The 13,505-nt window shown below is 42.8% G+C and overlaps 1 protein-coding gene across 2 annotated transcripts in view; it reads left to right on the forward strand.

The window, feature by feature from the left end:
* LOC135173779 (zinc finger SWIM domain-containing protein 6-like) overlaps positions 1 to 13,505 on the forward strand; it is a 474,519-nt gene that overhangs the window by 314,217 nt on the left and 146,797 nt on the right. For both annotated transcript variants that reach the window (XM_064140924.1, XM_064140926.1), the window contains exons 9-10: positions 5,004 to 5,264; positions 8,202 to 8,337. In XM_064140924.1, coding sequence (XP_063996994.1) covers positions 5,004 to 5,264; positions 8,202 to 8,337 — 397 coding nt within the window. The remainder of the gene's footprint in view (positions 1 to 5,003; positions 5,265 to 8,201; positions 8,338 to 13,505) is intronic.

Consider the following 13,505-nt stretch of genomic DNA (forward strand, 5'->3'; position numbering starts at 1 on the left):
GGGGAACGTATAGGCTGGATGTTAGGAGGAAGTTCTTGACAGAGAGAGTGATTGGCATTGGAATGGGCTGCCCAGGGAGGTGGTGGAGGCACCGTCCCTGGACGTTTTCAGGAAAAGACTGGATAAGGCACTTAGTGCCATGGTCTAGTTGACTGGATAGGGCTGGGTGACAGGTTGGACTGGATGATCTTGAAGGTCTCTTCCAACTTGGTTGATTCTATGATTCTTGAGATCCACCAGTGATTCCAGAAATAGTGATAGACTCTGTCTGTTTGCAATTGGATGGCAATAAAGTACACTGAGCTCCTGTGTCAACTAAAGCCCTGTATTGCCCAACTTTTGAACTGCCAGGCCACCTAATGAATACATTCCAATAGATTCGTTTCTCTCCGCTATCCCTTTCCTCCTCCTGGCTGGAGGCAGGGCACCCCTAATGCTGAACATGGCATGTGGGGTGCACACAATGATTGGTGGTGTTGTGACAGAAATTGCAATTGTTGGAATAATTGCAGTTGCTCTCAGAAGCTGAAGAAGTGACAGCTACTTTTCTGGCATTGTTGCCTCTGTTTCTGCCACTCCACTGTTCCTTGACTCTCTTTGAAAGAACTGAAGTAGGTTGACCATCCCACTAGGTGAAATTTGTCACCTGGGCCGGAATTGCCTTGCAGGAGTTGGGTGTCTGTTCCTGATGAAAGAAACATGCACCCATTCAGAAGATGAATTTGCCAAATTGCATGTGGAGGTTTTAAGTTCCTCCTTCAGTTCTTTCATGCTATCTTTTGGTTTTGCACCCAGAGTTTGTATGGCAGAGACTAGGGCAGAGTATGACAAACTGTCCTCTCTCTGCCTCATTGTTCAGTGAATTCACCAAAGTGAGAGGCTTTCCATTATCACTCCTTGATAGAAACTTGCTGGCCAAGATGTTAGCATAGGATGAAGGAGGAAGCTTAATAAGCTTCTTCATGAGACCTGTTCCAAGAGGAACATGATCCCCATAAAGCATTTCCTTCACAGCAAAATCCTTCAGAAGTTTAATTCCCTGCTCAATGGTGTTCCACTTCTTGGCAGCCCATGGCAGATCATCTTGGGAAGGATACCTCATAGCCAACAGGCGGCGTGTCCACGAACTAACCTTACTGAGAGAACTTGTCAAATATTTGTCCACTTCAGTCTCCTTTGTGGGTGGCCCTAGCTGCTTGGCAGACTTGTCTCCTACCTGTCATCTCACCAGCCATCTTAGGATTGACTCTCCTGATTCCCTTGAGTATTCCTTTCTAACTTTCCTGCTCTCTTTGAGGGGATCATTGGAATCCTGGATATCATCCTTCTCCTCTTGCTCTGGTTGTTCTTGTTGTCCCTGGCCTAGAAACAGAACTTTCCTAAGAGCACTCTTAAACTCTTCAGAGCCATCCTCCTTCTTGGCAGCCAATCTCACAAAGCTTTTCTCATCAGAGTATTGAGATCTGAATATGTTGGGTAAATCTTTAAGACTGTATTTATCCTCTTCCTCCTCTTGTGTACCAGAGGCCCCCTCCACTAAATCTTCTCTTGAATCACTCTTTGTCAAATGTTTCATCTTAGCCTGTGTCTTAGCTGGAGCAAGAAAAGCTGGAGATGAAATGGATTTGGAAGTTCCTTCTAGCTGGTCTGAATTATTGAGAGTCTGACCTGCTGCCTGTAAGTTTGAATCTGGGTTAGGGTTAGGGTTTCTGCTGCCGGAAGATTTGAACTAAGTGAAGAAACAGCAGAGACTTGAGCAGCTGGACTTGTTCTTTGGCTGCCTGCCATGTTATTGTCAACAACCGAGACCTTGGCAGTTGTCCCAGAATCTGCAGGAGGAATTGCAGTGGTGGACATGGAGGCCTCCCCTTGCTCTCCCCCCAAACTGACATTGTTTTTGTTTTCTGGTCAGCTTATCTCAGCCTCTCTTTTCTTAAAGGAACCACATTCGAATGTCTCACACATAATGCCAGCATTAATAGTAAAAACAGAATTATTAGGGCTAAGATCACACATGACAAATATGCCACTGTATCACATGAGCAAAATTCAGTACAGGGGTTTGGTAACTTTTTTAGGCAAAATTACTCGCATTAAAGCTGTTGAATAAATTCCAGCAGGTGTATTATTTCCTGACACGTTAAAAACAGATTCGGTAACAGCATCAGTAATATTCAAGCCAACCCAGCCAAGAAGGTACTCTCTAAAATCAAGGAACATTCCTTTAATCTTCCTCCAAGTTAGATCAAACAAAACGGCACCAATTTTGGCTGTCAGCCAACAGTAAAAGAAAGAGTTAATAACTGGCCACACAAGAGCCCACAGTAAGCAAAATAGCTTCATTCTTAATTCCCAGAGTTAACAATCAATCAAATTTACTTTGCCTCACTTTGAAGCACCAAAATAAGGATGTGATGGTTTGGGAGTTACCCACCCCCCCACACACTTAAGGAAATCACCCAGACTAGACTCAGTCAAGCTGGAAATTGAATGAAGCATTATATTTACAGTTTAGCACAATACAACCAGGTATTTACAATATATACAACTATACACAGAAATATACAAGTTAAAAAGTAATACAGAAACACAACACCCCTCACAGAAACATCTCCTTTTGTGTTTTTTTTTCCTGATTTATTTAGAATTTTAAAAAAATTCTTTCAATACTGCAAAATATGCTGGTCTTCTCTGCAACTACAGTTTTAGTTGAGAAACCACATGTTTCTATTTAGCTTTCATTCATGTGACTGATCTGATGTCCATGGAACTGTTTATGTAATTTAAAGTTAAATTAATGGAGGACTGAAGCCTCTGTTTGGCATGACAAGCAAAACTCATAAGTAGACACAATAGATGAAATGGAAGGTGAGTGAGTCAGTAAGAAGTCACCGATATTAATCCTTTTTGGTAATATTACACACTTCTGACTGTAGTCTTTAGCACATGGTATTTGTTAGCAGGACAATTATTTACTTGTTTATTTTTCATATGACTGTGACAGTTTGGGTGTTACCAGCCCCCCTACTCTTATGAAATCACCCAGATTAGGCTTGGCCAAGCTGGAAATAAAGAATGAAGCTTTATACTTACAGCTTAGCACAATATACAAGCAGGTATTTACAATATATACAGCTATACATAGAAATATACAAGTTAAAAAGTACTACAGAAACACAACATCCGTCCCAGAAACCAGAGTCCCCAGGAGGGGCTCCCAACCATCCTTCCACCTTCTTCCCACCCCTCTACCTTATCCCAGACTTTGCCTTATGTTCAAGGTGAGTTTGGAGGATCGGCCAGGGGGGTTAGGAATGAGGTGGTTTGGGTGTACCCTGCCCCCCCCACTTTAGAAGTACCCAACTAGACTCAGTCGGCTCTGGGAATATAAATGAAGCTATTTATTTACAGCTAGCACAATATACAAGCAGTTACTTACAGTATATATAATTATATACAGAAATATACAAGGTAAAAGTAATACAGAAGCACAACTCCTCTGCCAGAAACCTGAGTCCCCAGGAGGGGTTCTCAACCACCCCTGCACCTTCCCCCTGCCCCTCTCAACCTTACCTCAATCCTTTTCACAGCCTATAATCTAATTCTTCTCACCAAAATATCCCTGCTAGGCTCAAACTAGCACAAATTCTTACCAAGGACATGCCCCCTTCTTGGGTGGAGGGAAAGGAGCACCACCTGTCGGGCATCCTTGTCTCTGCTAAACACAGTCTTTCTGCCCCCTGCCGCATAAAGTCGTTCCTCATGTTGTTTTATACCCTAACTGTCTGCTGTCTCTGACTTCTAGGTGGCATTTAGCATGATTTGGGTGGCGAGATGAGTTATATAGTTTTAGCATGTATGACATTTGGTTCATTATCATACATTAATATTAAAATTTAAGTCGACAAAGGTCTTCTCTCAGACATTATAGCTTTTGAAATGTATTATTAAACTGTGTGTTTTGTTGTTTTAGCCTTGACTCATTAGTTCTAGCCGAAACGAGGCTTTCTTACCTTCACAAGACTCCCTCCTTCAGCCATTTGGTAAGGCCAGCTTTGCAGATCTTCATTCCCAGAGATAACATAAACATCTCTTGGTTGTCAGCATCTTGACTTTGCTTCTAAAGTGAACTAAATTAGCTTGCATTCCTGTCCCATGGTAAGATAGGTAGTTATCTCACATAGTCTTACTCTATTTGCACAAAACTAATAACTTCAACTGAGGTCATAGTGACATATGTGTTGGCCTTTCCTGCTTAGTATCAAATGATAGAACAAGAGGAAACAGCCTCAAATTGCACCAGAGGAGGTTTAGATTGGATATCAGGAAAAAAATTCTTTACTGAAAGAGTGGCCAGGCATTGGAATATGCTGCCTAGGGAGATGGTTCAAAAAATGTGTAGACATGGCACTTTGGGATATGGCTTAATGGCCATGGTGGTCTTAGGTCAATGGCTGGACTCAATGATCTTAGATGTCTTTTCCAACTGAAACAATTCTATGATTCTATGAAATCTATGCAGGTGTATAAGGATGAGGCACTTAGTGCCATGGTCTAGTTGACTGGATAGGGCTGGGGGATAGGTTGGACTGGATGGTCTTGGCGGTCTCTTCCAACCTGGTTGATTCTATGACTTTTTCACTTACACAACATGGAAGCTTTAAGGAGATACAAAGATGGATGGGGAATAATGTTGAAATACATCTTCCAATTTTGACTTTATTAACACAATGCTAGAGAAACTGCCTTTCTCCAAATCATGCAGTTTAAAATGAAAATGAAAATTTTTGGTTTTACTTGAGTGGCTTTTTAAAAACCTAATTGTTTTATGTATTTCTGCAACGTGGTTGTTTGGATTACTGGATCTTGAGAATGTGGTAGCAATTTAAATTATTTTTTTAAATTAATACTGACAGAGGAAGCATTTGTAAATGTGGCATTATAGACAGATTATGGATTAGAATGATTTCCTGATATGGCGTTCTTTGTGTCATCCTTTACAGAGAGCACGGAGCAATGCAAATCTCTAGAATACCACCACTTGCCTGCACACAGGTTCTTAGAAGAAGGAGAATCTTATTTAATGCTGGCTGTGGAAGTAGCATTGATAGGGCTGGGACAACAACGAATAATGCCAGATGGCTTATATGCACAAGAGAAGGTTTGTCGAAATGAGGAGCAGCTCATTTCTAAACTACAGGAAATTGAAGTGGATGATTCTCTGGTGAAGATTTTCCGAAAACAAGCAGTCTTCCTATTAGAAGGTAGCTCAATGTAGATGCTAACTGCTTTTTAAAACTCTTGTCACTTGCACAAGCCCACTGAATTAGTATTCCAGTGGGAACTACCTCACATACTTATGTTTTTTGATGTAGAACTCCAGCAAAATTTTATTTCTAGTCTCTTATGAAAAGAGCTTAAAAAATAACTTGAAATTGCTGGGATGGAAATATGATATTTTCTTTATAGCAATTAGGAAAATTATTTGCCTCTGAAGTTTGTATCATACAGGAAAAATTAAATATATGGTCAAATATTGAGGCTTAAGGCCAGGTCTTGTGACTAAATTTTCATTAAGACAAATAACCTGTGTTTGGGAATTAGTTGGTGTTTTGCAATAAAACCTATACAAAAAAGCACATGCTTTTGCCATTGAAAAGGCTTAATATATAGCATTTAAGCCTCATGTTCAGAAAGCAGTTTTGTGGGCTCTAAGGTTGTCTTTTTAGGTTTGGGGTTTTTAAATGGAAGAAAAAAATTTAAAGGCATGGTCCAAGATTTCTATGCCTGCTCAGGAGATGCTGAGGAGTGTGATACTGCTCTAGGTAAGTTGTGAAGATGTTTACACAGTGGTCAGGTTTTGCTTTCTTTCTGTAAGACATTTGTCTTTTAAAACTACTTCTTTAACAGAAGATATGCCTTATGTTGCTTAGAGTTCTCATCTTTGAGTTACTCTTGTTGCCCATATCCTTAAAGACTTTGGTACCTGTTTATGGTGCCATTTGAAACTGCAGAGAATCTATATCATAGGGAGAGATTTCATTATGGTGTAGCTATAACCACTGCCTTAAGGCCTTTGGCTGCTTGCTGGGTGGAGCTATTAGCCACCATAGGGAAGCCCTAAGGATTGTGAAATCAATTTGCTGCATCTATTTACTGGTAAGGACGCTTTATGAGGAAAAGGCAGGATTTCTCTCAAGTATTCTCTGATACTTGTAGTTTACTACTTTGATCACTGATATTCTTTTAGCTTTCTTAGAGCAGCAAATAAGTGATCATAGCAACAAATCTGCTGTGGTGAACAGTGTGCAATGGTGGTCTTGCATTACTGTACACTGAGAAATCTGGCTTTTCTGCAAGCTTCAATTTATTCCAGGTAAGGCAGAAACAGCCAGGCCACAAGAAGGAAAACTGTACAGTGATTTAAGATCCTAATCATATCAATATATCCTTCAGATATAATAAAGCTTAACCCATTATTAAGGTGATTTATATGCTATTAATGCATGCTGTATGTAGTTACTATTTGTATGTTTGGGAAAGCAGAACATAAGACTGTGTTGCAAGAACTCTTCTAATTTTTGCCTTACTGCTAAGATAATGGCAGAATATATTTTCATATAAATGCTTTCTCACATGTTCTTCATGCACCAGCTGAGTGTCTGACAGGGCCACCAACTGGCAAACATGCATGAAATGATTTCCCATTGGAATGGGCTGCCCAGGGAGGTGGTGGAGGCACCATCCCTGGGGGTCTTCAAGAAAAGACTGGATGAGGCACTTAGTGCCATGGTCTAGTTGATTGGATAGGGCTGGGTGCTAGGTTGGACTGGATGATCTTGGAGGTCTCTTCCAACCTGGTTGATTCTATGATTCTATGATTCTATGAAATGACTTCTTTCATTGAAGCAATGCCATCTAACTTTGAATGGCTTTCAACTTCTTTTTAAATGATTGAGAAACACTATCACCTATTTAATATTGATCAAAATCTATTGCCCTAGCAATGTGAATAATTTCCCCACAACAAATAAAATTTTTAAGATTATGTGGCTATAATGAACTAACAAAAGCAGCTTTGGTGCAAGATCTGACCTAGTCTTCTCTGGAGATCAAATTCAGACCAGAGGACTGTTTGAATGCCTAATGGCAAGTGAGACACTATTAGGGATCAGGTGCTGCTGTAGTCATTGGTCATGTAACTTCAATTAAAGATACATGTTTTTCCACTGTATTTTTTTCCTGCTGGATCTGTGATAAAGCAGTTATGCACCAACAGAGGATGCATAGGGATTCATGTGCACAATATAACGATACAGAGGCAAAACTAGGATTGTCACCTTCTACTTTTGTATACTATTGTGGTGGTTTGGCCCTGGATGGAGGCCAAATGCCTACCAAAGCCACTCTATCACTCTTAGATGGACACAGGAGAGGGGAAAATGTAACAAGAAGCTGGTAATAAGATAGAAGCAATTTAATAATTCTAAGCACAAGCAAGAGAGATGTTATTCTGTACTTCCCATCAGCACATGGTGGTCGATCACTCCCAGGAAGCAGGGCTCTAACACATGTAGCAGTTTCTCTTAATAACAGATGCCATGAATGAATATCCCCACACATCCTTCTTTCACTTAGTTTATATACCTGAGCTGACGTCATATGGCATGGAACACCCCTTTGGCCAGTTTAGGTCAGCTGGCCCATATGTGTCCCCTCCCAAGATCTTGCCCACCCCTCAACATACTCTTGGGATGAGGAAATGTTGGAAAAGCACAGCCTGTGTTCAGCAGTAGCCAAAACACTGATGTGTTATCAACACCCAGCTACAGCACTGCAAAACACAGCACTAGAAAGATACTCTGATGAGAATTAACTCCAGCTGAGTCAAACCAAATACAACTGTTGACTTACTGAATGAGCCCTATGGAGCCCTGGGACCATTCTGTCATTTATATCTGCACTGGTAGTGTGCTTAATATTATACAATTTGCAGTCTTGTCTTGTTGTCTCAAAGAATATATCGTATTTAATATACTTGTAATATACTTCACAAAAATATCAATGTAACTTTACCTTTTGTACATCAAACTGTCTCTGAATACCAATTCTAACTCGAGATACAGTGAATGTTTTTAAAGGTCCAGAAGTTGAGTTTTAACAGTCTGTAAAGACTGACATTCTCTTTCTCTTTCCTACAGCTGGACCATATAGTGGTTTAGGTGAAGTCATCCATCGAGAGAGTGTTCCAATGCATACATTTGCCAAGTATCTTTTCACTTCTCTCCTACCTCATGATGCTGAATTGGCATACAAAACTGCACTGAGAGCCATGTGGTATGTATTCACAAGTCAGTAGTTTGGAAAACAGGGAAGAGCTTGGTAATCAGGACCTGGTCTTTTCTTCTAAAAGAAGTATTGTTCCCTTTAAGGGGAAATTACTTTGGTTCTGTGATCTGTAAAAGCAATTGATGATGTCTGATGATTATACTACAGTATAATAATTTATAAATGTATGATTAGTGTTTATCTACAACTACAAAAACATTGTATGTTACAAATCCTTCTGGAATTCAACTCTTGGGGCATGTGATTTTGTGTTAAACAGCTTTAGCATGTATGTTCTATTACTGATGTGTTTGTGTGTGTGATGGTAAGGGTGAGGAAATGAGGAAAGAGTGTTGTGAAGGGGTTTTGTCTGTGTTTGGGGTAAGATACAAGGCCGAATTTAAAAGGGTTTTAAATTATTTAATATCATATACAAAGAGAATCCCCCCCCCCAACTTATATACAGTTAACCTACACAAGTTCTTTGTATGCGGTTAGTGAAATTATTTTACAGAATGTCTATTTACAGCAGGATTCAGGAATTTGGTAGAGGTTTGGAAAGGTTTTGGGTAGAGAGTCTTGTGGCATAAAGTGCCACTGGTAAAGTCACTGAAATTCTTAGCTGCTCAAATTGAGATTGTTCAGTTACTCACTGGTTGGAGTCACAGTCTCTGTGGTCCCAAATATGTGTAGCGAAAGCCATGCTGTTGATCCTTGCAGACCTGGATAGTTCAGTTTGGGTATTGGGGTGCGCTGTCTGAGGAGGTTCCACGGGCACGATCAGGCTGGGAACGGTGGGCTGGGGCAGCAGCTGTCCGGGAGCGCCTTGGTTGATAATTCCTCTGGACCGGTGTGAAGTACCGTGGGCTGGCAACCATGCAGCTGTAGTGGCCCCAGGCGACAAAGAGGCCAGGAGCGGTGGGTGGAGGAGGGTGGCAGGAGCACTGAATTGCCCTATTTATGAGATGTGGGCCTAGATTGATGGTCCTTTGGCCACAATACTGTCCAATAAGCGTCTAGCAGCAGGCCAAAACATGCCAAATAAGGTAGAGTCCACAGGTCTGGTACCCCCAAATATGGAGAGGGCACAGGTAGGCCCATACGCTGAGCACGTGAGCTTATACAACTTGTTTACCTCAACCCTGCAAGCAGGGCAGGCCAGACTTGAAGGCACCAGGCTTGTTGTGCCCCTTTGTCTGCTTAATTTGTTTTCCCCTGGTTTACATAGAAAAACACCTTTCGGAGGGAAAACATGTCCAGGCAAGCATAGACTTGTAAACAAGGCTATTTGGGCCTATGTGGCCCTCCACCACAAAGAGGCATCTCAACAGCAGTCTTAGGATCATTTGTTACTTAGCAGATGATAGGACTGTCTTTTCTGCCAGCCTTCTTTATAAATTAACTCTCAATGACAGATTTGAAACCATATGGTGTGGTCTGAGCCAGTACTTTTTTCCTTGTGCTTCTGTAGTAATTTAAGGCTTATTGGAATATTCTAACAAGAGAAATTGGTACTTTCCTGAAATTTCAGTGCAGAATCTAACTAAATTAGATCATTGCTTGTGAAAGAACAATAATGCTAAAGTCTATATCATTCATTAGTTTGCTAAGATGTATAAAAAGCCAAAGTATAAACAATTCATTCTTCTTGGCTCTTGGACACTGTTCGCTGTTCTCTCTGACTCCTACACTAACCTTGACAGACCAGAAAACACATGAGCTTTGCTGGTTGTTTTCTGTCTGGGGAGAGAGAGGGTGATGTTGGCCCCTTCTGGGCTTTCTATGTCTGGGGTGGGTAAGATTTGATTTCTGTGTTATTTCTAAATTGTATACAATTGTAAATACATGTAAATATATTTTGTCTATTTGATTGTAAATTTAGCTTTGCTGTAAAAGATAGCTTTATCTTACTTCCAAGCCATCTGAGCTGGTCTGGTAAATATTAAGTGGGGGGGGGTGGGAGTTCCTAACCCACCACAGCTTTATAACTAAGCAGTCTTGCACACTTCTGAGTGAAGGTTGGGATTGAAATGGAGTATGACATTGTCGTGAAGGGGATTTCTCTATTCCTCCCCTGTTAGGGGGAGGTGAGAAATTAATTTTTTATAAAATTATTTATTAAAATTAATATTTACAAATTTATACCACCCCCAACCACTATGAAATCAAGGTTCGTATGCAAGTTTATGTCCCGGGACCTCCGCGACTCCTCGGCTCCCTCGCTGGATTGGGACGCGGGTTGGCGGCTGGCTGCCGGCTCCCGGTGAGGTTCCCTCGGTTCCTCGGCGCCTCTGGGGCTTGCCGAGTGTCGGTTTGGTTTGCTCGCGTTTCGCAGGAGCTTCTGTGTTCGGCGCAGTGGCTGCGCTGTTCCCAGGGGGCGGTCCGACTGTGCCAGCGGCTGCTGCCAGGGGGCGGTTTCACGGCTGTTTCTGGCGTCAGCGCGTCAGCGTGGGGGTCGCTGCTCATGGCTGCGGTGTGGGACTCGCAGCTCCGCGGTGTTGCTGCGCTGCATGGGCGCTGGCTTTGTGGACGTGTAGGCTTACGCTGCGGGCGTCTATGTGCCGCTTTGCCGGTGGGGGTTTGCCGGACTCGGCTCCCTCTCTGCCGGTCTGGGTCCCGCGGTTCCGGTATGCTGGTGCCGCGCCAAGATGGCGGTGTTCCGTTTCCGGTGGTGCTCTGGCAAGGGTAGCTGGGACTTGGAGGCTATTCCCTCCCTCTTCAGAGCTCTGTGCACTCTGTGCTTCCTGTGGAGAGTGGGGGGGGAGTGGCCCCTGCTCTGTGAAAGAGCTTAATTGCTCTGGGCTGGGCTCTGAAAGGAATGCTAATGAGCCTGGCCATCTCTTTGTCTCTGCTAATGGCCCTGCCCTGGGCTCGGGCAGGTTCTTTGTATTCGCTATTGTTTGAGCTGATGGCCCATCGGGTATTAATACTTACTTAGATGTGATGCTCTTGAGTGTTAATCATTAACCACCCTCCCTGGAATCTGTCTCAGCGTGTGCCCAGTACTGGGGTCTTGGTATAGCTGGAGTCTGTCCCGGCTTGCAAGGGGAATTGATAAAGTGTTCTCCCAGTCTCTGGGGTAACAGTATTTCTCTAACCTTCTCTCCTGGGGTGATCTCTGCCTTGGAGCTGCGGCTTCTGGATGCTGTGCATGTCCAGGGATGATCAGCTGGCAGGAATTTCCCGATGCAGGAGAAGGATTGGTCCGTGTAGCTTCTGACATGGTCACACAGCTAGCAGGCTGCGTTTGCAGGTTTGCAGACAGTCTGAGGGTCTGCTGGGCCTGGGTCTTTCCAGACTTACAGGATAGCTGGCAAATAGTATTTATGCCGGGCAAGCAGGGTCTATGTCGTGCTGCATGGAGATTTAACTCCGTAGATGAATCAAGATAGCTCTGGGCTTTAGGCAGGGGGTCTTGGCTCCCCATATATGTATGAAGTGCAGGCATGAATGTGCTCTGCTTCTCAAAGGGCTCGCAGGTAGCGTGACTATGCCTTGAGATCAATGAAAGAGGTCTGGGCCTCTGTAATGCTTGCAAGTGAGTGAGGCCTGATCCTTTGTCTAGGCCAATGCAAGCAGGTCAGTGCAGCAAGGTGCTGCTGTGGATCAGAGCTGAGTCTAGATGCTCTAAGCTTCTGAACTGGTAAACAGTCTGGACCGTCTGAACAGACTGAACACGTGGTGCTGCTGTGCACCCCTCTTTAAAGGCTCTGGGCCGAGATTCGTGGCTCGTTGGACATCTAAAATGACCAATCAGGTTGGCCGTAAGCTAAACCTTGCCCCAATGGGCAGTAGAGACATGCCTGGACCCTCCCAATGGGGATTACCTGCCCGGACCTCAGGGGTACACGGGCTGGGCGTGTGTGTGTTACACAATTTGTTTGCTGCCTCGTGGGTCCTGGCAGAAGAACATGTCTGGGCATGTAGAGGCATGGTGAAGCCTCAGTTTTGGGGTTGCTGCCCCTCCACCACAGACATATGACAACAAAATGACTGACTTGCATCCCATTTGTCTTCAGTAATCAGGGAAAAAGATGTTTCTCAGGGAGTGCTCAGTGTGTGTTGGCTTTATCTCAGGACAGTCTGGATTGTTAATAGTGGCTGAGAAGGGCCTTCTGATGGAAGTTGCAAGAGTCTAAATGATCACCAATAAATCAATGTTGCCCACATACAGTGTAGGGAAGAAACTGGTCCTATCTGAATTGTCTGGTTGGTGTCAGGAACTTGTAGTAAATGATGGTTGATAAAGAATAGCCACAGATGAATACTAAGGAAAATAAATTCTGGATTAAAAACAAATAAATAAATAAATTGGCTTTTCCTGGCCATTATTGTCAAGAATTATTGCATAGTGTTTGAAGGACACACTATCCTCATAAGTAGCATTTAGCTTCATTGTGTCCTAGAGATTTGGAGGCAGGTATTCCAGAGTTATTTTCTCCAGAAAGCTAATTGGGAAAATAATCCTGTGTCCAAAGGAATAAATAGGAGGGCATGCATAAGAACAAAATATAGCTACTATCAGGTCATGCCAAAGTTCTTCTTAGCCTATTTGGTTTCTTTATTGCCCCTGAGAGTGTCTAATAGTGGATGTTAGGGAAGAAGTCTAAGAAATAGATTGAGAGGACAGAAGTATGTTACTGATAAACTATTGAGAATATTCAAATGTATGATAAGAATGCTGTTGAGGCCATCTAAGTACATCCTTTTTCTTTCATTGCAAGTTAAGTCCATCACAAACTCTAGTTGTACCAGATCAGCAAGGTAGTACAAAATATGTTGTGGGGCTTTTGTTTTTTTTTAAGAAAATGTGATGGTTTGGGTGTACCCCACCCCCACACACTTTAGAAGTACCCAACTAGTCTCAGCCGGCTCTAGGAATATAAATGAAGCTATTTATTTACAGCTAGCACAATATACAAGCAGATATTTACAGTATATACAGTTATATACAGAAATATGCAAGGTAAAAGTAATACAGAAGCACAACTCCCCTCCCAGAAACCTGAGTCCCCAGGAGGGACTCTCAACCACCCCTTCACCTTCCCCCTGCCCCTCTCAACCTTACCCCAGTCCTAAAAAAGAATAGAGGTTCAGCCAAGAGGTTAAGAAGCAAAGGTGAGTGACAGGTGAGGTCAGGGAGATGAAGCTCGGTCAGTGCGCAGCCAGAGAGTGAC

Source organism: Pogoniulus pusillus, assembly GCF_015220805.1.
Source record: "Pogoniulus pusillus isolate bPogPus1 chromosome W unlocalized genomic scaffold, bPogPus1.pri SUPER_W_unloc_1, whole genome shotgun sequence".
NCBI classification, from domain to species: domain Eukaryota; kingdom Metazoa; phylum Chordata; class Aves; order Piciformes; family Lybiidae; genus Pogoniulus; species Pogoniulus pusillus.